At 43.0% G+C, this 23,867-nt stretch overlaps 1 protein-coding gene across 3 annotated transcripts in view; it reads right to left on the reverse strand.

The window, feature by feature from the left end:
* Positions 1-23,867, reverse strand: part of Sema6a (semaphorin 6A) — a 121,698-nt gene that overhangs the window by 32,520 nt on the left and 65,311 nt on the right. For all 3 annotated transcript variants that reach the window (XM_021150344.3, XM_021150341.3, XM_021150342.3), the window contains exons 4-16: positions 20,907-20,967; positions 19,903-19,965; positions 19,069-19,170; positions 14,742-14,832; positions 12,623-12,742; positions 11,855-11,943; positions 10,734-10,951; positions 7,998-8,129; positions 5,446-5,601; positions 3,935-4,111; positions 3,454-3,594; positions 3,282-3,362; positions 1,215-1,273 (exon numbers count right to left, since the gene is read on the reverse strand). In XM_021150344.3, the coding sequence (XP_021006003.1) occupies positions 1,215-1,273; positions 3,282-3,362; positions 3,454-3,594; positions 3,935-4,111; positions 5,446-5,601; positions 7,998-8,129; positions 10,734-10,951; positions 11,855-11,943; positions 12,623-12,742; positions 14,742-14,832; positions 19,069-19,170; positions 19,903-19,965; positions 20,907-20,967 (1,490 nt within the window). The remainder of the gene's footprint in view (positions 1-1,214; positions 1,274-3,281; positions 3,363-3,453; positions 3,595-3,934; positions 4,112-5,445; positions 5,602-7,997; positions 8,130-10,733; positions 10,952-11,854; positions 11,944-12,622; positions 12,743-14,741; positions 14,833-19,068; positions 19,171-19,902; positions 19,966-20,906; positions 20,968-23,867) is intronic.

Genomic DNA, 23,867 nt, shown 5'->3' on the forward strand with positions numbered 1-23,867 from the left:
GTTCTGTATCTCTTGCAAAGGCATATGATAGAAAGTCAGATTACAGCCTGGTCTGAAATCTCAGTTCTTACCACTTAAAGACTTAGAATTGCATCTATGATCTTATTATAGAGTCACCCAATTTTGTTCCCTTAAGAGCTGTCTTGCAGTACCATTTTGAATGCAAATTTTATGAATTTCCATACACAGAAGATTAAAAAAATTTACACACCAGGTGAGTCTCCTTTGAGAAGCCCACAGCCATATTCTCAGAGCCTCAGATCTGTCTTACTTGATTCCTAAATGTCTTTCTTTCAACTCAAGTGCTTAGAGATTGTGTTAGATATTCTAAATGCTCGTTTTTTATAAAGTCATAAACTGAACATTGTTTTCTAAGAACATAACACTATTATTCAAGTTCTCAACTCTAAAGCTTTTTCAGGCAGTTCCTGATATTGATCAGCTCAGAAGAGAGTCCTGAATGTCTCTAAAAAGTTCTAAGTACAGTGGTGCCACTTAATTGTGTGTGATATGAACTCTGAGAATGGCACTTGGTTAATTTCTGCAAAGGGGTCATTTAGAATCGCTTTGTGCACCTGTCTTATTTTTTAAGTTTGTTCCTATCTCAAATGGTCTCATTTTGAAAAATAATTACTTTCATTGGTAAATATGGTCAAGAACACTAAAACAGCCCCACTCAATTAAAAAGCCAGAGCACAATGATTAAACTTTTGATTGTTTGGCTAAAATGTAGTGTAATAGCACATTATGAGAAGCAACGAGACTGTCATTCTTGTAATGGAAACAGTGACATAACTTACTGCTTCGCTATAATTAATACCCCTCGCATGCATTGACTCCACAGCATTAGAATGATGGGAGAGGTGCCTGCATTCACAGCAGTTAACTCTGGCAGTGCTGCCCTCCACACACACCATTCTCTCTTTGTTATATCCAGACTCAGCAGCGTTGGTTTACACAGATCTGATGCTTCAAGACCACCCCGAGTAGGCTATGAACCTTTAATTCAGTTCCTCATGTTGTGGTGACCCCCAACCATAAAGTTATTTTTGTTGCTACTTCACCTGTAATTTTGCTACTGTTCTGAATGATAATGTAAATATGTGTTTTCTGAGGTCCTTAGGTGACCACAAAGGGTCACCACCAGTGTTCGAGACCATTTGAGAAGAGCATCTTTATCCACAGGCAGGCACAGATTTAGAAACTATACTTACTGTGACAGTCTCCTAGGCCGTCCGTATTGCCACGCTCAATGTCCTGCTCAAACGTCAGTCTTTAAAAAGGGGAGAGGACAAGGAAAGAGAAAAAAATTCAGTGCCATTGAGTGAGCCTTTGGTTTCATTAAACAAGTGACCCTTTAGCTAAGCTGAGTGGTGGGTATAAGAGAGAAAGAGCTCTCAGCGGAAGCTTATAGCAATGAGTTTGATGGGAGACTCTGAGGAGAAACTAGCTATGAGAGCAGTGAGCGAGCTCAGAGCAGAATCAGGAAGTTAGCTGGCTTGTGAGCTACTCTTATGCTGTCCTTACTCTGGTTCCTTGAGCGTTACTTAAACATTTAAAAAGTTCTCATGCTAAAGCTCACTCCTCGTATAAGCAATAAGGGAAGTTTGGATGAAAATGTCTATTCTTTTCTGCTTTCTTTCCCAGGCCCTTTCCCTCCCAATATCTCTTTGCCTACAAAGCACATATAACCAAGTGTTTAAAGGTAAAACTGGCCAGTGAGCATGTGCAGCCTCTGAGTGGGCGGACTCTGGCAAGGATCTTGTGTTCTCCCTGCCCAATCCTCAACTCTCTTCTCTTCCTCCTCCATCTTATAGGTCACCACCACTCACCCTAATTTTTAAAAACAAGCACACCCCAATTTGTCCACTCTGCTTAGGATTCTAAAATGTAATTGAAAATTCTGATTTGTGGCTGGCTCCCAGTCTATCATGAACCACGTAAGAAACTGCTTTGAAAGGCGCACCTTGATCTAATAATCCATGTTTAGCCTCTAATGTCTTGGGCTGTAATGAAAATTAATTTCATTCTCTAAGGATACAGATTCCTTGTAATGAGAGCCAGTATCCATCCATTCCCAAAGCCCACTAGGCCAGCAGAGCTACGCATGTGTTGAACAGTGCCTGTGGCATTGAAATATAAATGCAGGGCTCAGAGGGAGCCTCTGAGAGTTTCGATAGTAACTCCAAAACAGCTTATGAAAGTCTTGTTATCTTTACCCACTTGTTGACAAATGATGAGCCCCTCCTCAGCTCCCCCTCTGACTGATTCTTTCTCCTCCACCCCAAGAAATTTCATGAAAAGATATAAGGCTCCAACTCTATCAAAAGTCAACAGAGCTACCTGCAAAGCCACAGCTGTTAACACAGAGTGGGCCATCTTTGCAACGCTCAGATTTCCAGGCCATATTTTACAGTTGTCATTAGCTCTGTTCAAGAGAATATTTCTCAAATGATGTGGGTGGTCGTCACTAAATCGTCTCTCTCTAGTTGTCTAGCTATTTTAAAAGCAGGAAAGATGCTCCCAGCATAGGAAACTAGTTCTGTTTTACAGATGGAACTGGGGAAGCTCCTTTGTGGAAGGAGAACCCTGGACACCTCACTGGCATTATGCACAATCACTCAGAGACGCGCTTTGAATATTTTTTCCAAATGTTATTTTAGATTTCACATCCTCTGAAGTGAAAAAGAAAAATTCACAGGGCCGAACAGAGGGGCTTGATCTAGGGGACCCTTTGGGAAATTGCCAAACATTGATTGTGTGCCGGATGAGCAGTAAGGTCGGGGTTTGTTCAGCATGGGAGAAAGCTTTATTGGATATGAACACCATGCTTGAAACAGGATCACATGGGTTAACAAATGCTCTGTTTCTTCTCGGGCTCATATGGTTGGTTAATTAGCAAACTCGTTTTGTTGTGGCTGGACAAACCATCTACTAATCTAATTGGTTCCCCGTGGCTTCTTTCTCTGCTATCCTCAAACTGTGATGTTCAAGGCGGGTATCTTCATGTCCCACTTTCTAGGGAATCCTTTTGAAGCCTACTGTGTTTCCTCTCTGTGGTCTTAACCAGTCTGAGGGCGATTATTCCATGGACCCTGCCAGGTGTGAGGCAGAGTCTATGAACTGAGTTACGGCTGGAGGAGGCACCTGGCACTTCCGTGGCTGAAATTTTCTCACACAGAGAAATGAGTTCAGATGGTTTGAGGGAACACAGGCAAGCCTACATCTAGCATGAAGATGTGACCCAGGAGCTTTGCCCTCCCACACCTCAGGCTCCTTACCTGCTAAGGGGTAACAGATGGGCACAGGAACCACTTTCCCTTACCCACCCACAATACGGGTCTCGGGAGGCGATGCAGGTTCTGTAGAAGAAGGATGACTGTCAGCTAACCAGGACTGCTTTCTATCTGCTAATGGATTTTCGAAATGTCAGTAAGGCAAAAGAATACATACTTTTTACACTTCCCATGTCGCTCACAGCGGCCGAGAGGCACCTTGATCACACAAGTAGAGAATGCAACATAGAGTGAGCCACTCGCTCTGTCGAGCTGCATGCCCATGATCCTTTTGTCTTCTACACCATCATAGCTGCACCTAGTTTGATGAGGTAGGAGGAGACCATTAGTAGGTTCTTTGGAAAAGTTTTTTTTTCCCCTGCCATTACCCTCATCCCCCACTTCTGGACTGATATGCTGACTTCCTGGGCTGATATAACTGAAGTTTTACAGACCTTATGTGGACACCCTATATGAGCAGCTATAGGGCCATACATTATTGGCAAGGAAAAAAAAAACAATGCTTTTTATATGCTCAGAATTTTTTTTAGAAACGGTGTGATCACACAACTTGTCTGCCAAGATTTTCCATGAATGGGAGAGGTCGCAGTAGAGTAACAACAAATAGTTACCAAGAAAGGACGCAACGTTCCACTCACTTTTCTGGGTTGTAAACATTCATCTCCTCCAGGAAAAGGCTGCCATTTAGGAAACCACTGCTTCCTATCCTGGCCAAGAACTTCAGGATGATTCCCTTTTCTGATCCCAGGAAAACCACAGTGTGATTCTGATATGGCCCGGCAGCGCTGTCTACTGCAATTTTGGTCAGGCGGTATCTAAAAATGAGAGGATCACATTTGAAAAACAAAAATCTCTTTGTAAGTCTATCATTAAAGGGTCTCTTTCCACTTCAAACAAGTGTGGCACGGCTTTCTAGTAACAATGTCATGAAAAAAAAATATGCATGTAAGTAATGCTCTCAAGCTGGTCTGGTCCCTTATTTTCATATGCAGAACATTAGTATGACGACTCCAACTTCTCCAACGGGAGAAGGAAGTATGTGTACAGAGGCCAAGTTCTATAATAAATAAATATCCATAACCATATGAAACCACTCAGCAATGATCCCTTCCATGAGCAATAAGGAAAGACTGATGGTTTCAATGGAGAGAGCAGACGTAGGAAGGGAATATACTTAGCATTTCTTTTTAACGTTGGAAAGGAAAACAGTGGACACCATCCTTCACTTTTTTCCTAGGAGGCACAAAACCTCTGTCAACAAGTTTAGAAAACTTTCAGGTTGTACACAAAGGGGTAAAAGGGGGCCCTAAAAGTGGAGGGCTCAGAGCAGTACTAAAATCAGGGCATGCAAGCCAAACCATATCTGTGAAGGGGCCAGAGTGGTAAGTAAGTAAGGCCTAGTGAACACCCTCTTTCTATGGAACTTTATGTCTGTTCCACCTTTGATGGATACCTATTTGCTCTAAGTACCAAGACAGGATCTAGAGAACACCAGCCTTCCCACAGGTAATAGAGCATGGTTTCTAGGTTATGGTCAAGAGAGTTCATGATATGTTCAGTAAGGCCAGGGCATAAAAATCATTTTGTGTTATCAACTGCCACTGTTTAGAAAAAAAACATCATCTTCTTTGAAAATGACCTACAATCACAAAGGATGTTTAATGCTGTCAGAGATCTCCGCAGTCGGCCACTGCTTCTACGTTGGCATCACTTCAGGTAAAAAAATACCAAAGCATAACTCCTTCATGTTGGCATGCCACTACAAATGCTGTGTCCCTTCACACCAGCAACGTAGTCATGTGTAAACCCCAAACAGGTAAGCACTTCCGACGGGTCCTGCTTCAGGACTCCCTTGTAACGCGCAGAATGGATTAATGAGCTAATCTGAAAGGAAATATTTTTTTTCTATCTTCTAATTGCTGGCATGTGTAGAACTAGCCTGAAAATACTGGCACTCTTCTCACTGAGAATGTGGCAATGGGGAGTTGGTGGCATCGACCCAGCCTGTCAACATTTCCTAGCTGAATCCATGCCCAGGAGAGCAGAAGATGTTTGTGGCATTTCAAAGCACCATCCACTGACAGAATCTGTGAACACAAGATAAAGTCAAGGAAATCCACTTTGGATGCAGTTTGTTTGACACTCTCACCTGACCATTGTTCTCAGGAACCAAGGTCTGTTGATGATGGAAGGCACTGCCTCGTCCATGAGTGGATGCGTCTTAATGAAGTTCAGGGTATCATCGGGAAACTCATTGGAGGTTGCATATTTTTCTAAAGAGGATGATCCAGCACAACAGCCTGGCCTAAAAGGAAACAAGGGGTGGAGGGGATAGAGTTGTTCATGCCTTCTGGCAAACTCTTTGAATTAACTGCTTCTCTAAGCATCTGGCACGAAGGAGACTGTACCACCGGCACAAGAAGAGGATGTTGAACAATGCAGAATGCCACCAAGTACAACATGCTGAGATTTCCTCTGGACCGCCTCCTCATTCCATGAGGGAGCCTTAGCCAGAACAGCTCAGTTGCATCTCCAGGCAACTTGGCGTCCTTCCAGATGTGCAAACAAACCCCAGTGAACAGAGATGGAACTGGAAATGAGTGAGTGTGTGGGGACACGCCTCTCAGGGATGCGTTACTATCTGTCAACTTGACACAAACCTAGACATACCTCTAACACACAGGCTTGTCTATGAGCCATGTTCTTAACGGTTAATTGATGTAAGAAGGCCCTGCCCACTGTGGGTGGTACCACCTCCTGGAAAGTGAGCCTGGGGTGTACAAGAGAGGTGGCTGAGCAAGCTAGAGGAAGCGACCTAGAAGAGGGAAGCCAGGAAGCAGTGTGCCTTGTGGTTTCTGGGTCAAGTTCCCACCTTGGCTTCTCCTGATGATAAACTGTAATAAATTCTCCGTAAGTTGCTTTTTTGTCTTGGTGCTTATCACAACAACGGAAAGCAAACTAGGGTATCTTGTTAGAGGTCTGAGAGCCGTGGTTCTCAACCCTCCTAATGCTGTGACCCTTTAATAGAGTTCTTTATGTTATTGTGACCCCCCCCCACACACAAACATAAAATTATTTTGTTGCTACTTCATAATTGTAACTTTGCTACTGGTAGGAATCTTAATATAAACATCTGTGTCTTCCAATGGATGGTCCTATTTTTGGGTAGTGACCTACAGTTGGAGACCCTCTATTCTAGAGGTAGATGTTCTACAAAGGAGGGGATTGTGCTAAATACTCTTATAAGCACAGAACACTGATTTTCAGTCACCGGGATACACACCAGCAGGATTCAATCTTACATGCTCTCGGGGTATATAAGTTCACTTTTCATTTTTTTGTTTCTGACTTTTATGAGGTTTTGGAAATTATGAAAAGACAGTTACACTGAAGATTCTTTCAGAAAGGACCAATTCCTTGCAACTGAGCAAAGATTGCAAAAGTGAACTTTTGCAGGAAATTTTGTCGTTGAAAGGGTTACATGAAAATCTCAGCAAAGTCAGATCAGAGAATACTAGAGACCGTGGTCTGGATGCCCAGCTACCTGCTGGTGCTAGAGAGGAAAAGTTGGGCCCTTACAATACAATCTCTCCCTATACCATGTAGCTATAGCCAGCCCTTTCAAATCAGCCTAATATTTGCAAGAGGGTAAAATAAGCATATGGAAGCATGTGGGTAATTTATCTGGGTTTACCTTTGACATCGAGTCTGCTTTGAACAGAGAATGAATACACCAGTAAAGTCAGTTGATAATAAAGGGTTGGCCAGTTGGCCTTCCTTGGTTTCTAATATCTAAATTGTTCAATTAAATGTACATGTAGGTATTTCAGGAGAAGTAGGATAGGAAGCTAAAGGAGAACATTGGAAAGCAAAGCACCCAGGAAGACATTAGGATTGCTTCCAGCACCACGTAAACTCAACGGAGAAATTTCCATGTAACTGAGACCACAAAGGTGGATGTATGAAGGATGTGCTACAGAATTGGAAAACACAGGGACAGGATGGGAGAACTGTTCTTCCAGAGTTCGCTATTACATGGGAGCATATGAAGAGATTTTACAGGACCAAGACATTTCTGCAGTGTTGCTGGGTCATGGGTTTCTTTGTGAGAGAGTCTAGGGCACAGCTTAAAATAGGCTAGCACTATACTGCAGGTGAGTGCAGAAAAGCAGCCCACTGTACCAACTATATAATTCTTGTCCTTGACCCAGAGCCCTGGACTCAACTCTGATCTCACTTGTACCCAAATATCCATGGAATGTCATTTATATTTCACATTTTATTGGAATTAAAGATAAGAGTTTATATAAAAACCAGAGGGAAGCACAACAGAAGTATCTCTCTAGTTAAATAAATTTGCATAATACAGTTTACTTTCTGGTCCTTCATTCTCTACCTATACATCAATAGGAGCAGAGCAGATGGCTCCTATCACCTGTTATTATAGTGGGCAACCACATTTACAAATATTAACCAGAAGACTAAAGTCATGGTCTGTAGGAACTAAAGATAACTCTGGGTTCTGATAAGGTGAATACAAATGATCACGAGGGTCTTTCTGCTATTCTCGGACCTCTGTCTACCTGGCTCATGATGGAAGCCGCCATTCATATGTGGTCAACAGGATGCTCACTTTCAGAGATGCCAGTTTCATCATCTCTGAGTTAGAAAATAGCAGAATAAATAAACATATGCACGTACCTGGGCTTAGGGACTCGTTCGTCTGGAACTGGTGTCCAGGTAGAGTCAGGTGATTTCTGTTCCTTGAATCTCCCAGTAAAAACATTAGCAATGTCAAGCATGTCATAGGCACAGACTGCAGAACCTGGGATGCTGCAAAGGACATTTCACACAAGGTGTGACTCAGGGAACTAGGATACATTCTTTTAGGAAACATACTCTGGAGAAACTCTTATTACAGACAGGTAGAATTTCAAGTCAAGTACCCTGACCACTACAAACGAAGGGATCATAATGTGTAAAGAGAATGTATCTGCCAATCAAATGTGCATCAACAGTCTTAAAAAAAATTGGCTGGTTGCAGTAAACTCAAGGCAAGGGGAGAAAGCCCACCGTTCTTCATTACTGCTTGAACTCCTTTGTTGTGGGGGGAGGGGAGAATTATGAGCCTGCTTCAGTAGCTAGATCACTGGTTACGATGGAGACAACTATAAGCAAATTCAGAGCAAGCCAGTGAGAACTGTGCAGTGAGAACTGTGCATGAGGTTTTATGACATAAGATCCCGCCACCAGATTTTAATGGACAGACATTGGTCAGGTTGGAGGATCTTACAGAGAAAAAGACCCAGTCCAGAAAACCAGACCTTAGGTCTGGTAAGCTGGTGGTATGGAGTGTATGACCGAAAACCAGGAAGAAACAGGCTGAAAGGGAGCCAGACCATGATGGGCTGGTGTGCTAGAACAAGTGCTTGCTCTTTTTGCCCAGGTAAAGAGGCACCGCTCAAGGATTGACAGCAATCTGGCATAACCAAGTCTTAAAGACATATGTCTGATCTCATTGAACAAATAATATTTCTGAGACCACATAAGCATAATAAGATAATTGTAGGGCCATTCAAGAAAACAAATTATCTATAATACACAAAAACTCACTGCGGTATTATAATCACAAAGTAACCCACACTTTTACTAAAACAAATACCTGAACTAGATATGTAGTCTTAAATTCCACTAACCCTTGCATTCCTATATTTCAAAGCACTATGTTTTCCAAGAATCCTAGATAGATAGGACCTTAAATTTGAATATGCAAGCCTTGAGATATTTTATATCTTTCGCATCCTCAAGTCTAAAAATCCCTATAGATGATTAAAACATACCTAAATCTGATCGAATACTTCTTGCTGCAATATAAGCTTTTGCTTTCATTTATCTTCAGTGAGACAAGCTTAACCTTTGCCCTCCCTCTAACTGAGGAGTGTGAGTTCATCCCTCAACTTGCTCTGCTCAGGGCTCTACCCAATTCCTAGGCATGACTTTTGAGATGCTGTCCTCCAGTCGTATCATTTTTACTGCCTCAGTTTCATTTTTGGCACTCACGAAGTTCATGAAAGTTCTTGTAAAAAGGATAATCTGAAGTGTGCTCCTAGAAGAGGACATTCCATCTAGAACCTCTAAATCCCTACACAGACAGGAGGGCATGGTGCATGCATTTAGAACTCATGGCCAGGAGTTACAACCCAGAGCTCTGCTCATTTCACATAACAGCAGCGAGAGTTTGAAACATTAGGCTTTATAGAGACCTGGATACCAGAAAAAGACTCTTAACACTAGGGGTTTCTCTGTCATGTCTATGCATATTCACTACTTTGGGGACAATTTTATTTTGGGGGGGGGGGTTCAAAACAGGGATTCTCTGTATAGCTCTCTGGCTGTCCTGGAACTCCCTTTGCAGGCCAGGCTGGCCTCGAACTCAGAAATCCACCTGCCTCTGCCTCCTGAGTGCTGGGGATTAAAGTTGTGCGCCACCACTCCCTTTGCGTGCCACCACACCTGGCGATTTTTTTTTGGGGGGGGGCACACAATTATTAATGCCTCATTTAATTGACTACATTTTCTGATGAACTAAATGCAAAAATACAAATGAAGTTATAGACAGCATTTCTAGGTCCTAGGAACCCTCACCAGACTCTTGTGGAGGCAATTGTGCTGGGGTTGGGATCTGAGCCATGAACCAACTTCCTGACGTCACTGAGATTTAAAACCTCAATTTGGATGACAACTAGACACTTAGGTGGAACCCTTGGCACCTTGCTCCAAATACCTCACTGTAGCATTTTAATTAATGCCCAATCTTCACACACACACACACACACACACACACACACACACACCCCAAGTGAAACAGGAATGTCACATGACCTATAAGAGATCAGAGAAAAACTCTTAATTTCAAAACCTGTGCCTTCTAACACTGACTACCTGGTCCAGGCAAAGGAATGTTTTAATCAATTTTTTTTTTTTTTTTTTTTTTGGTTTTTCGAGACAGGGTTTCTCTGTGTAGCTCTGGCTGTCCTGGAACTCACTTTGTAGACCAGGCTGGCCTCGAACTCAGAAATCCGCCTGCCTCTGCCTCCCGAGTGCTGGGATTAAAGGCGTGCGCCACCACGCCCGGCTAATCAATTTTTTAATGTGTAAAAAGAGGACAATAAAATTTGCTTTACGGGAAAGGAATCCCATAGAAAGTATTTAGACGTCACTCATATAAATGGAAGATAGTGTTATAACTTAATCTCCCTAAAACCTTAATTTAATAATGCTTATAAATTCTAATTAGTTCATGGATGAAAACTCAGAGCAAAGTGCTTTTTATCTACGAATAGTGACAGCTGCTTTTCTGTCAGTCACAAACCTCCCCCCACCCCTACCCCCTGGGAAAAGGAGCTGGGAAGACCCACACAGCCAGGGCATGGTTACCTGTTATAAGGTGTGGAAAAGGTTGCCAAGACAACATCACGGCCATTAATGCGAATCACATCTGTAACTGCCTGGAGTATATTGAAATAAAAATGAGAGTCTCCAGGCACCGAGCAGTTCAGGCGAGCCTTCAGGAAAGATGTCCACTGCTTCTCCAGGACTCTCTGAGACCCTCCCATGTCATTCTTACAGACCTGAGCCACCCTAGGGAAAACAACCTGCGGGGGGGGGGGGGGGGGGGGGGGAAGAAGCGGACAGGGTAAGGCAGTCATTTCCTTCTGAAATGCGGAAGACCTTAGAAGAAGTTGCCTCTGCTTAACGACGCAATCAGAACAACAAGGTGTTTAATTTAATATTGCGTTTCTAAAATCAGGAACAGAAGAAGAAAAAGAAAAAGGAAAAAAAAAAAAACTCAGCAGAGAAACAGAATGTTTTAAAAGATAAGGCAGTGGCATTTAATACAGAGCCATAAATCCTTCAGGGGATCAGCTCCCAGCCACATAAACTCATTTCCATACAGACTGCTTAGCTTTTATTTCCTCAGACAAAAGCACACTTTGTATGCACCATCTCTGCCATCCTACTGGCTGCCTCTGGGGCCTGAAATCTCATACTTGGAGTGTGAGTCCCTCTACCATGCAAGTCACCCTGGTATTTTATTTGTGCCCTCTAACTTAGTGACCTTGATCAGATGTCTGGTAATAAAATAAAATAAAATAAACTGAAATAAACATCCTGTAACTGCTCTCTTTCTTTCTGCAATAAAACTAAGACTCAGTTTGCCTAAAGATACTGGGTATGTATTGTCTCTGTGGAGTAACTCAATTAAGAGGAGAAATTATACCTGGGAGCTACATCTCAAAACACTTTGAATTCGGTAGGAAAGTAACCAAACATCTGTTGGTTAGATCTTCAGTAGAGATTATTCAAGAGGTTCCCTGTAATTTGTTACTGCTCTGAAAAAGTGGATCAGGTTTCCAGACAGTTTAGTCTGTCACTTCTGGCCATCCCTGTTGTCATCGGGTTCAATTTGCATTTCCAGGTCACTTACAGCAACGCTGGTTCAAAAGTAGGTTTCTGAAAATGTCACCAATAGAGCCAGGGATAGTCTCCCATCTTACCTTCCCCATAGTGTTGTATTCTACTGCAATTTCTCTGAAGAAGAAGTAGATATAGTCCCCGTAATCCACGGCTTGGACAAAGTACGGCTCTGCAGACAAACGGGCACTTTAATTGGAGATATGTCACATAGTGTTAAGGGAATTTTAATCAAGTGTAGCCAAAGACGTGTTATTAATTGGAAGTGTAGGGCTATTAGACATGTGGTTAACACTAACCATTTCTAATGACTTCAGAAGTGCAAGCGCTAGTGATTTCAGAAGGCACTTGAGCCTACAAATTACATCTTTCACAAGCTTTGCAAACCGGCAGTGAAGAATAAGTACATTTTGCAAATCTCTGTAGTTTTATTTTCCACAATGGAATGTCCATATTGCCTAGAGGAGTTTTTGCACATTGCTCCATCACGCTGGCTCACTCAGGGCTGTGAATAGCCCCTTTCCTGTTCCCCACCACCTCCAATCCCCCCCCTTTCCTTTCCATGAATAGTTCAGCTCGTTTCATTGGGGACTCTGAAATGAATTTGAGGCAGGGAAAGATGAATGCGGCGTAGACTATTGTCGCAGCACTGGTAGTTATATTGGTGTTCCAGAAGCCCATGGGAGGGGGGAAAGAGGGGTAAATAAATCAGTTGAGGCAAAAGATGCAATTTACATGGTTTTGACTGTCAGAATCCATTACTAAAATGAATCTACAGTCTGGTCCATCCAGACTCTACATCTCTTATGAGATCCGTATCCCCTACCCGCTTTCTTCTTTTAACTGCTCACCTTTCAACCACTTTGAATCGTGCTTGACAGTCCTGAGGGTAGGGCTGTCTCCGAGGCTCCTGTAAATGACTGCATCAATGGCCAGAAAGTCAGTCACTGTAGCCGAGTAGAGTTTTCCATCTTAGAAGAAAAAGGAAAGAGTTGAACAGGGTACTGAGCAAGGCAGGGACCAGTGACAGTAGAGACATCCCCTGGTCTGCTTTCCCGTATCAGGCAAATGAGATCGGACAACTGGGAAAAATCCAAGAGTCGTTAGGAAAAAGCGTGGCCCCCGTTCCTCACTATTTTGAATTAGGATCATGAGAATTGAAACATTTTTCGTTTTTAAATTGCAGGGCAATTTTTTTCTAAGCAGCAGGGGCAGCTGCAGCAGCTGAGGGAAAAGGGCAAATGAAATATGCTATTTGCTTCACTTGATTAGATGGACCTTGACTGCAAGCTCAAGGCCAAGGACACTGGGATGCTGCTAACTGCCATCAAGCTGTGGTCAACTGGCTTAGAAGGGAGCTCCGAGAAATAAGCGACTTTTAATCAACACAGATTTTAATCTCACTCAGAAATATGGATGACCTGAGCTGGAGCTGGGACTGATTTGGTGTGAGATGAACGGAAGAGGGAGGGTTCAAAGGCTCTAAATGGTTAACCAGATGACTTCTTTAGTCCTGAGAGCCACAGTCCCACAGTCATGTCACTCATGTCACTCATGAAGCCCTGCCAGTCGAGCTTAAATAACAGACAGACCTTTGCTTCTGGATTTCCAAAGTCCCAAAATGGAAGCCCTGTGCTATGCAAGTGGCCAAAGCAAAGAATCAAGGGGTGGAGAGAGCTGGATGCAAATCGTCCCGTCTTTAGAAATTCTCCCTTTGGGGAGACAGGTTTGCTTTTGGGCATGTCCAAAAGGAAAGACAGTAAAGAAAACTGACAATGAGTCTCTGAACTTCTGGCTCTTTTTTAGACTAGCAAATAATCTGCAACAAAAACCAAATGAGATGGTTAAGAAATGGAAGACCTGCGTCAACTGAACAGAAATCGAGTGTACTCGAATTTTAGACAGTTTATTTGAGGTGGGGATAGTGAGATCGCTCAGCGGTGAAAAATATAGGCTGTCCTTCAGAGGACCCAACTTTCATTCCCAGCACCCACATTGTAGCTCACAACCATCTGTAACACTAGTCCCAAGGAGTCTGATGCCCTTTTCAGGTCTTTGAAGGCACCAGGCATGCATGTGCTGCACAAATATACACGTAGCGAAAACACATGTCCAAAAGTTCCCTTCCCAGTTAAGCTAGGCCAGGTGTTTGCTGCCTCAGTGGGAATGGTAGCCAATGGCGTGCCTGCATGCTGGAACAATTGATCCCTCCACATCAACACTTCTCTCTGTATCGCTTCCACAAGCACAGCTGGCAATGATTTCCTAAATACACTTCCCAATTAAAGCCTACTCATATACAAAAACCCCATTAAATTCGAAAATGATGGCTGAGTAGCTACCTCTTCACACCCTGTTCAGCAGGAACCTGGGCCCACCTAGGCAATCATCACCATCTTTTCAGACACTGTGGCCGTTTGGTCAGAGAAAGGCTTGTAGCCCAATCAAATCAATGGCATTTGAGAAGTGCTGCTATGGGAGAAGATTCCAGAAACTTCCTTTTACCTCTCTCCCTTTTGCTCCATGAGAAGCCTCTGAGGTGCTGAGAGCGGCTGTCTCACGAAGAAGGTAATGGAGAATAGGGAAATGGCTAGGAGAGACACACTGCAGACTACTCTTGTAGAGTCCAACTAATGTCAATCCCACTGCCAGTGTTATATCCTCATTGGTGGTTCTACATAAAGTATTCCAGTATCTGAGCCCAAAGTTGTTTTCACTTATGCAGTGCTGTGCTATCAAACTTTCCTGAAATCTCAAAAGCATGTGGGGGTGGCGCAGAGACTCTTTAAAGAAGAAGAAGAAAAACGACTTAGTTTCCCCTCCTAATTTCAAATGGAAGAGGCATTCTTAATTACTGTGTTCACCAGAGAGTCAGTACAACTGTGACTCTACCACTCCTTCCAAGCGAATTCTCAGCCATAGGCTGTAAGATGCAAAAACAACTTAATGAGAAGAAATCAGGTCATTTACCTGCAAACAGAGCGATGTTGGCATGTTTGGCATCATAAGGGCATCTGGCCATTCCGCTAAATTCATCCCCAAAAGTTTCCAAAGTATCGACCTAAATGAAGTAACAGGTCTGAATTACCGCCGGTCCCCGACAATAGTAACGGAAACTGATATTTTAAAAGTGATTAGCATGCAAAGTAATTCATAGGCACCTTGCAAATGCATTCTTGCAAATGCCCTCTGAGGAACATCTACTGGTTTCAGATAAGGAATTGGAGGCTTCTAGAGTTAAGTTACTTGATCAAGACTCTGTAATTAGCCAAGTATGGAATTTGAGTATGTCTGATTGGCTCTTAACTTATTACAACCAACAGATTTCCATATCCTAGCGGAATGGTCAATAAATAAGTGTTTTAAACTAAGGCATTTCTGAGGTAATTACCGGGAAAATCTACCTGCCCCAATTATCTCCTGAGTCATGAACTCTATTGAGACTGAGTCTCTTTTCTGGATTTGTTTGCCTGATGAGCCTTTCCTTTGTGGATTAAGTCCCAGTAGGAGACACTGGAATTTTTCCTCCAGTTCATTGGCAGAGCAGTGTGGCATCAGCCAAGATGAAAAACACTCTTGCCAGCAAAACTCAGATGGCCTCCGCACCTACCAAGCCAGCCTCAGAACGAACTGCTGAAAGTGGAGGCCCTAAAGGGGAGGGGAGGGGCTATCTGCTGATCCCAGAGCCCACCCTGGGCCTTGTTCCTTTACACTAAAGAATATGAGGTTAGAGCTGATGTGCCTGTGAGTTATACTTGGCTTTAATCAGCATGGAGTTATAGAGGCAAAGAGAAAAGAGAGGAGAAAGAGAAGAAACCTAATACCAATTTTAAACTTCCATACTTTTGTACTTGTGGATTTCTTCCTTCTTTTGGACAGAAGGAAAGTCAAATGCATGTCTTTCTTACTTATGGCTATTACTTAGCCTACAGGTAACACACACATGCCAGGCCCATAGGCATTGGTGGATGTGGGGACATCTCCCCAGTTGTTCACTAAATGCCACTGCTCATTCTTCCAGAGCACATTCCCCCATGTCCCTTGAATACCAGTGTAGCCATGTGTCATGCTCTGGCCAGTGACCAGTGAGTATATGCTACCTCTCAGCCTTGGTCCTTTCTGTTTCCCTTCAGCACACTATAGAGGATGGCAGGGCCCTCAGAGATAGCAAAGGTATTCTTGGGAAAGAGCCTGGTCTCTTGAATACCTTCATAGAACAGACCCATCGTCTCCCTGACCACGTGTGACTTGACTATGAGGGGCACATGGAGTAAACCCTTTACATGAGTCAGAGGTTAGCCCACCTTCACCAATGATGCCCCGGCTCCTGAATTTATCCTTGTTTCTTAGCAACTTGCTAGTAGGCAAGAGCTCTGTACCAAATCCAAAAATGATCTCGCTAACATTTCTGTTTTCATACCCACTTCTATCCTAATCCTACTCTTAGCTTAAGGCTATGTTCTCATCCTGGAGCTGCACAGCTTGACCACTGATCTGAAGACTGAGAGAAGATGAGCCCCCCCCCCCAAAAAAACTCACCTGCAGTGAACCAAGCTGCCCAAGTCAAGACACTTGAAGTACCTGTACCTTCTGCTCTAATGTCTCCAACGCAAAGGTGAGACAGGCCTTTCCTGTTGGTAACCACTTTGAGGTAGCCCCTATTTTAAATTACCCTGTGTTTGTAAACTGCATGTCCAAATCACAGAAAACAGAAGTGTTTAAAATGTAACTGTGTTTTGGGGGAAAGAAAATCAAGTCAGAGACATCCTTTAATGTAGTCTCCCTCTCCAGAACATTCTTTACAGGGGTCTTTTTCAGATACATTATCCTAAAAAGAGCTTTCTGTTAAACTTCACAGACTTTGTGGTCTGTAGTTCTGGCAGAAATTCAACTATGGGTCCCTGCGTACACCATGCTATTGGAACGACCTACCCCAAGTGGTGTGTGCCCAAATCCTAAGTTAAGACGAATCTGAGACCTTCCTCTAGGGTGGCGATAGCTACAGCCGAGTCAAAGCAGGAAGCAGGAAAAGGTGATGGGCTGCTTTGTGTCTTTGGATTGGTCTGGAGACTAAACAAATTTAAAAAACAAAACAAGCCAAAAAAAAAAAAAAAAAAACCAACCAAACAAAAAACCTGTACTGTGGGGTCAGCATTACTACAGGCGAGGGACTGTGGGAAATGGAGTGTAGGAAGGTCTACTGAACTATTTTCTACATTAATAATTAATGTGCGATGGGAGGGGGCTCACTGTAGGTGGCGTGGTGCCAACCCTGGACAGGAAATTGTGAACTAAAAATGCAAGCAGGCTGAGCAAGCCATGGGGAGCAAGCCAGTTTGCAGCTTTCCTCTGTGGCTTCTGCGTAGGGTGGTACCACCAAGTTCCTGTCTTAAGTTCCTGTTTTGACTTCCCTCAGTGATACAGCATTACCTGGAGCTGTAAGCCGAAATAAACTCTTTCCTCCCAGATTGCTTTTGGTCATGGTGTTCTAGCAGAGCAATGAAAGCGCTAACACGCCTGTACAACTCAACCCATAACCTGCACTGCAGAACTCCCATCTCTCAGTGCCCTGTGAATCAATCCCCTTGTCCATCTAGACAGGAGGCAGCCCCATCACCTACTCTTAAGAGACAGTCTAGGAGTCCTTATTGTCACCCGTCTTTCCCCGTCTATTATAAAATCTCCCTAGGGTTTTGTTGTTATTTTTGTTTTGTTTGTTTGTTTGTTTGTTTTTACCTATGCATTTCTCAGTGCTTGGCCACAAAAGAAAATCGACCTAAGTTTTCTGAAAGACTCTTTTCTCTTTCCCTCAATCCTGGGGCAACGTACTTCTCCAGTCACTTGACTCGTCCCTTGTCATTTCAGGGTCCAACATTTCAGTACTAGATAAAATGTCTGCTGCTCAGTAGATCATTTCTTGTGCCATGTTTTTGCTTGGGCCACTTCCCCTATCCAGAATGGCCTCAACCTTCATTTGTCTGATGTCCTACTGTACTTTGTGACAAAAGGTATATAGACTGGCTTGTTCATGATTTTTCCCACCAAGCACTGGCTTGGGATGCACCATTTCAGATTTTGAGTAATCATGAGTGTGTTCCTTGCCCTGGAAGGTCTCTGGGTGGTGTTAACATTCCAGCTATGTGATCAGCAGGTGGGAACTTTTAGAGGGCTCTCATCCACCTTGCTGCAGCTCCCACTGACTTTATCTCTGGTGAAGGTAAAAGCATTTGTGCTATGCTTCCCTAACACATCACATCATAGCAATTCCATAGGCCTGTAGCCTTTCTCTTGGGGCTTGGCCTCCCTAATGGCCAACACTTCTCTGCCTTGATAGCCTCAGTGCTTGGCCACAGGAGAAAAATCAATGTAAGCTTTCTAAAGAAAACCTGTGGTCCAAAGAAAAGCTAACAGAGGTGAAGCCAAGATGTTAGAGCATTGGCACCCTGGACCAGCAGCTCAAGAGCTCTTGGATCCTCAGCTGTAAGTCCCCCTTCACTCCTCATACTGGATTTCCTGGGTCTTTGTGGCCAATTTCCTCCTCTTCCTCCTCCTCCTCCTCCTCCTCCTCATCATCATCATTCTTTTTCTTCTCTACTCTTTCTTTTCATGTATAAAAGTCAAAGCAAGTAATGCCATGGCCAAGCAAGCTGGTACAAAATGGAATTAAATTCCTCTCTTGCAAATCTTACAAGGAGAGTCTACAGTTTCAAGCAGCATGCTTTGCCCACATCTTTTACAATAGAAAATTCCTTACCAAGTAAGTGAGTTTTTGTCCTCAGAGAGGGAATACAGGAGTGGAAGGGACAAAGAGGAGGAGAGAGGAAATCCACATGCCATTCATTTTATGTGTTAAGTATGCAGTCTTTGTAACAATAAAGAATAGAGGCTTCAGCCGGGCGTGGTGGCGCACGCCTTTAATCCCAGCACTCGGGAGGCAGAGGCAGGCGGATTTCTGAGTTCGAGGCCAGCCTGGTCTACAAAGTGAGTGCCAGGACAGCCACGGCTACACAGAGAAACCCTGTCTCGAAAAACCAAAAAAAAAAAAAAAAAAAGAATAGAGGCTTCTAGAAATCACCTTCACAAGAAATGCTCTTTAAAGATGTTGGTCAATTCTGAACAAACAGGAAGCTTAGAAGCCTGCTCAGGATCACTGTCCTGGAGCAATACACTAAGCTGGATAAGTGAGGGGAACCCATGTGGTGTAGCGTTACCCCACTTCAGTTGATGCACTGTATGATGTCAGTACATTATGGGATACCTCCGAGCAGTGTAGTTGCGACAGACAAATGACAGTTACCCTGTAGTTTCTGCAGGAAGGGTTGAAGGCATTGGTTCCACAGACAAACAGCGTATCATCATTCTTCTTGAGAAGAACTTTAATGAAGTTGTGACATTCATCCTGAAACAGAGTTCAAACTGTTTTTGAATGGAGTCCACTCAGAACAAAAGCCCATTCATCACCACCAGCCATGGTCCACCAACAGCAGGGTTACAGTGTGGAGAGAGTACAGCGGGTAAGGTTACTCAGCTGGGTTCCCCAGCTACATGGTCAAGCTGTTGCTAATGTGAACCAAGAAAGGATGTCAATGTTTATTGCTACAGTAAATACAAACACGGAAGAGATAGGTAACGTGTGTTTCTTTTATGTTACAGAAGAACAGAGAGCCGAATACAGCAACCTCTGATCGTATTAATTTTAATGCCAGATGTTCCAGAGTTCCTTGATGTGCAAGGCTTCTGACTGAAGACTACATCTATGCTGTTAGTTGACCAAAGGCACAAAAGCCTGTGAGTTTGCTGTGCTACTCATGAGTGCTTACACAGACTGGAGGTGTGATCTGGCCTATGAGGTGGGTTACTGGGTTAGGTTACTCAGGAGACCCAATCTGAGTCCATAATCTCTACTGTGCCCTAGGAGTTCTTGATGTAGGCCTAGCAGATGTTGTAATGTTTCATCACATTAAGAGCAGGCTATTTTTGCAAATTAAAGCTTTCAATAAGTTGACGGAAAAAGCAATTACTGGGGGAAAAGGGAATAGCAAGATGCATTCAAATCATCGTCTACGGCAGGAGATAACCGTCAAAAACGTAACCCGGAGTGGCAGCCGCAGGAGAAATGAAAATTGCCTACCTTATGTTTCCCCTTCATCCTGCATGTGTCTACGTCAGCCTGTCTAGATTTCCATGTCAGTTTCTGCAGGGATCAAGAAAGAAATCAATTAGAGCCCAGAGGTTGTTGCATTTGATTTTAGAAGTAAGGGTTCCCTTGGGGCAAGTAGAGGCTGAATATATATTTATTGAAAGCTTTCTACACACCTTCCCCATGAGCAATTCCCCATGAAAACGAAAATATAAGAGAAAGAAAACTTTTTTGCTTAATTTTATGATTCTTTCTGTTCATTAAACTACAGGATGTTCCTCCTTTCGAGATGACGATAAAGGAGAAGCGTGGGAACTTCATATAACCATATCTAAAGCAACTTGCAAATTGTGCTCATTTTAATAAAATGTGTGTGGCTACCCTTTTTGTTCGGTTAATCAATCAGTGTTTGTAGTGAAGTCCTTTCTCTTAAAATATGGAAGTCATTTTCTTAAACATAAAGTAGACATTCGCTCCAGGTGGAGAGGGGTTTAACTCAGGTTGTGTTCCTTCGTGTCAATTCGTGGGCCAAAGCTCCCTCTTCTACTGCAAAGTTTCATTAACTAAATTATCCCCGTGTGGAGTCATGAGGAAAGCGCACGTTAGACGTTATGTATGTCTGGGTAATAATTACATTCCAGCCCCTCATCCATCAAGTAACATTCAGGCTGCATGATGTTGAAGCCATAACGTTGGGACAGTTTTTAATATGTTTTTGGGACAGAATCTTATTTTTGAGAAGTGGTAGTTTCTTTGATAGACATGGCAATATTTTATTAAAAGATTTTTTATTTTACAAATTACAGAACACCCTGAAATGTATATGCACACACTGATGAAATATGTCTTTTGGAATGTGTAATAAACCCTCACTCAACCTAAATCAGACATCACAAAAGGTATGCTACCATCACCCACCCCATTTCAATCACTGCTTTTAAATATGGATTGCCTAAGCATCCCGTTTTAGAAAGATGATTTTAAAAACAACTTACTTTGCTACAGTAAATTTCTTCTGTGTGGGATGTGTCTATATCAACAGTATAAATATGGTCTCTATGAAAGAAAGTCAGACACAAGAGTTAAGACAGTTCATTTTCTACAGAGTAAGTTTATCATGTTCAGGCCAGGTCAATCCATGACAATATTTGTTAAAACACAGGCTGCCCACATGCTAGAAAAAGGAAAGAACTCAGTGTAAGAGATTATCTTGAACCATACCTAGCACTTATGGTGTCCGGTTGACATATGAAAACTTTTGGTAACCATTCTCCTAATCTCAGCACTACTGAGCCGTACATAGAGAGCTCAGCTTGGAAGACTCTGAAGGCTAACCTAGTTCAGAAGCTGGGATACAGGGTCACATTGCTCTTGGTATCTTTAAACTCATGCAACAAGCTGCTTGGTATTCAACGTGTTACATTTGATAATTTGATAGACAAGACGATAGAAAGGTAAAATTGTTTCCAGAAGTGACCCTTTCCTCCACAAGACCACGTTGAATTAAAGTATAAATGAACTTGAGCTAAGGCTGAGACTTTGTGCTTCCGCTTCCTCTCCTGTTCTGTCCTGAGTATGACTGTCTTTACAGTTTGCTGCCAATCTCCCCTTGAAGGGGGAGATGCAGAAACGGCAGCTCAGGTGTGGGGCTATATTTAAACCTCCCTTCTGTGTGAGCAGAGCACAAGGGGTCTTTTTGTCTGGAACTGAGAAGAAAGGAAAGAAAAGAGGCACACTCAGTGGAGGAGGGGGGTGGGGGCTAGCAGGGGTAAATCCAAACAGCTCATTTTCCCTTGAAATAACATTGACTTTTTTCTAAAATGCAGGAAGTCCTGGGGCTGGAAAATTATCCACAGTTTTAAACCAGGACCTCAGGACTCCTGTGTAGACTTTCAAACCTCCTTGTTAGTTAAAAAGACTCAGGGACTGGGGGAGAGGAGAAAGCAATTATTTTTAAGATGTATATATGATATATGTATGTGTGTATTCAACTATGTACATATACACATGAATATTCAATTCTTGACAAAGTCTGTTTACTTCTCTTTCAGAGAAAAAAAAAGACAGAAAACTCATGAATGGTTTTTCACATGGAAATAAAAGAAGAAAGCAGCGATGCTTCCTTGCCTGCTCCTGAACTGTGTGTGCACTGGTGTCTGTGTGTGTGTGTGTCAGTGTGTGTGATTTTGGCAGTGAAAGATGTGCACTTGTGTCAGGGTAAGACTCCGTGAGCCTGCTTTACAAACTGCAGAACTAAGATGCTTCTCCCAGCTTCTGTGGGGGACCAGCATCACTCTGCCCTTTAATTTTGAGGCCGTTTATTGCATTCCCTTATTACTTGTTTGGCTTTACGATGGCGCTGTGGTCAGGCACATTATTAGACTAGAGTTGCCTATGACATTGGAATTGGGTTTGAAATGACTGGAAGCTTTTCCTTGCCCCTCTTCCCTTCGAAACTTAAGTAGAAGCTGAATATATGAATTGTAAATTAACAACTGATTAATATGCATTGGCAGCTCCTCAGAAAGCTCTCAGATTGCCCCCTTTTGGCATGGTCTGTTTATGTTAATTAGTAGTTTAGAGATTAAAAAGAAAGAAGAATTTACAAAGTGGATAATAATAGGAAAGAATTGGAAGGCGTTCTTGCCACCAAACCCCATCAGTCCCTGGGGTTCTGGATGGGACTTGGCTTTGGATCGCTGACTCCGATTGTCTGGGAGAACTGGGAAACCTTTTAAAAAAACAATTCCATGAGGGAAATCTTCTAGACAGTGGCAATCTTTTTCAACATCTCAAAGATCACATGGCTCCAGTGGATAGACATGGTGCTTTATGGTCAACTATAATCCAGGACAAAGGATCATTCCTTGCTGCCTCTGTGCATCCTAGGATGCACACAATGCTCTGACATCTTGAATGTAGCCATTAAAAGACAAACGGGATTTAATCCAAGGACTTCCTCTTTTCCAATCCATTGACTACAATATTGAGTTGTGTTGCCAAACTTGGAACCTGGATGTCTCAGGGCAGGGTTGGGAAATGTGAAATCAAAAGGAGAGGCTCTGCATGTGGCAAGCATAAAACTCCTTTAGAGATTGTTTTGGAGTGTACTGGGAAGGGAGGTGGCTGGGTATGGTATGAATGCAACATGTAAGGTGTCAGACACTTGAGCTTCAGGGAATGGCCAGTCTGTTCCATTGCTTTTGAAAGGAAGGCACTTCTTTCCCCCCTTTCTGTTTCCTTTTCCCTTTCCTTGAGATGGAGAGTTCAGATGCAACTGTCTTAGTTTTAATGAGCTGGAATAATGAATGCTTCTTAGTCGACACAACACCTGGCTCCTAATTTTCCTATTGCCCTGAGCCTGCAACCCACACCTATGCTAAATCACTGGCTACAAGGGCTGTCTGTTTCCATCATTTTTGTTCCCAGTGCATCGACTGTGAAAAGAACAATTCATGGGCAATACTGGAGTCAACCTATTTTTCACAGGTTCCATGTTTAATCATTTGTTTTGCTCAGCCATTTTTTTTTAACATTATAAGTGTAATCTTGCTTTGCTACATGGTAGGAAATTAACAAGGATACCGAGAAAGGAGCTTCCATGCTTCCAAAGAGGTGGGTATTGAGGCTTCACTGGAATGTTCCATAATGAATAGCTACAAAGGCTGCTCTCAGGCAACAGCTATTAGACGGTTATTAACACGGGACGAAGCGTTTCACTTCTCAGTGGGCAGCACAGGACAGGGAGTGGCTGTGTGGTCCACCTCACAGCCAGTCTACCCTCGTTCAAATCCGACAGCTTTTATTGGGCCCACTGACTTCTCATCTCTGTCCCTTGAAATCCTTCTACAAGAAGTGGGGAAGGCAAATTGACACTTACGAAGTTATGACCACATGACCAGCATGAGGGTCATTTATAAAGTGTGGGTTTTTTTTTTTAAGTGTTAATTTTTGGT

This window comes from Mus caroli, unplaced genomic scaffold, assembly GCF_978045245.1.
Source record: "Mus caroli unplaced genomic scaffold, Mus_caroli_1 scaffold_19, whole genome shotgun sequence".
Lineage (NCBI taxonomy): Eukaryota > Metazoa > Chordata > Mammalia > Rodentia > Muridae > Mus > Mus caroli.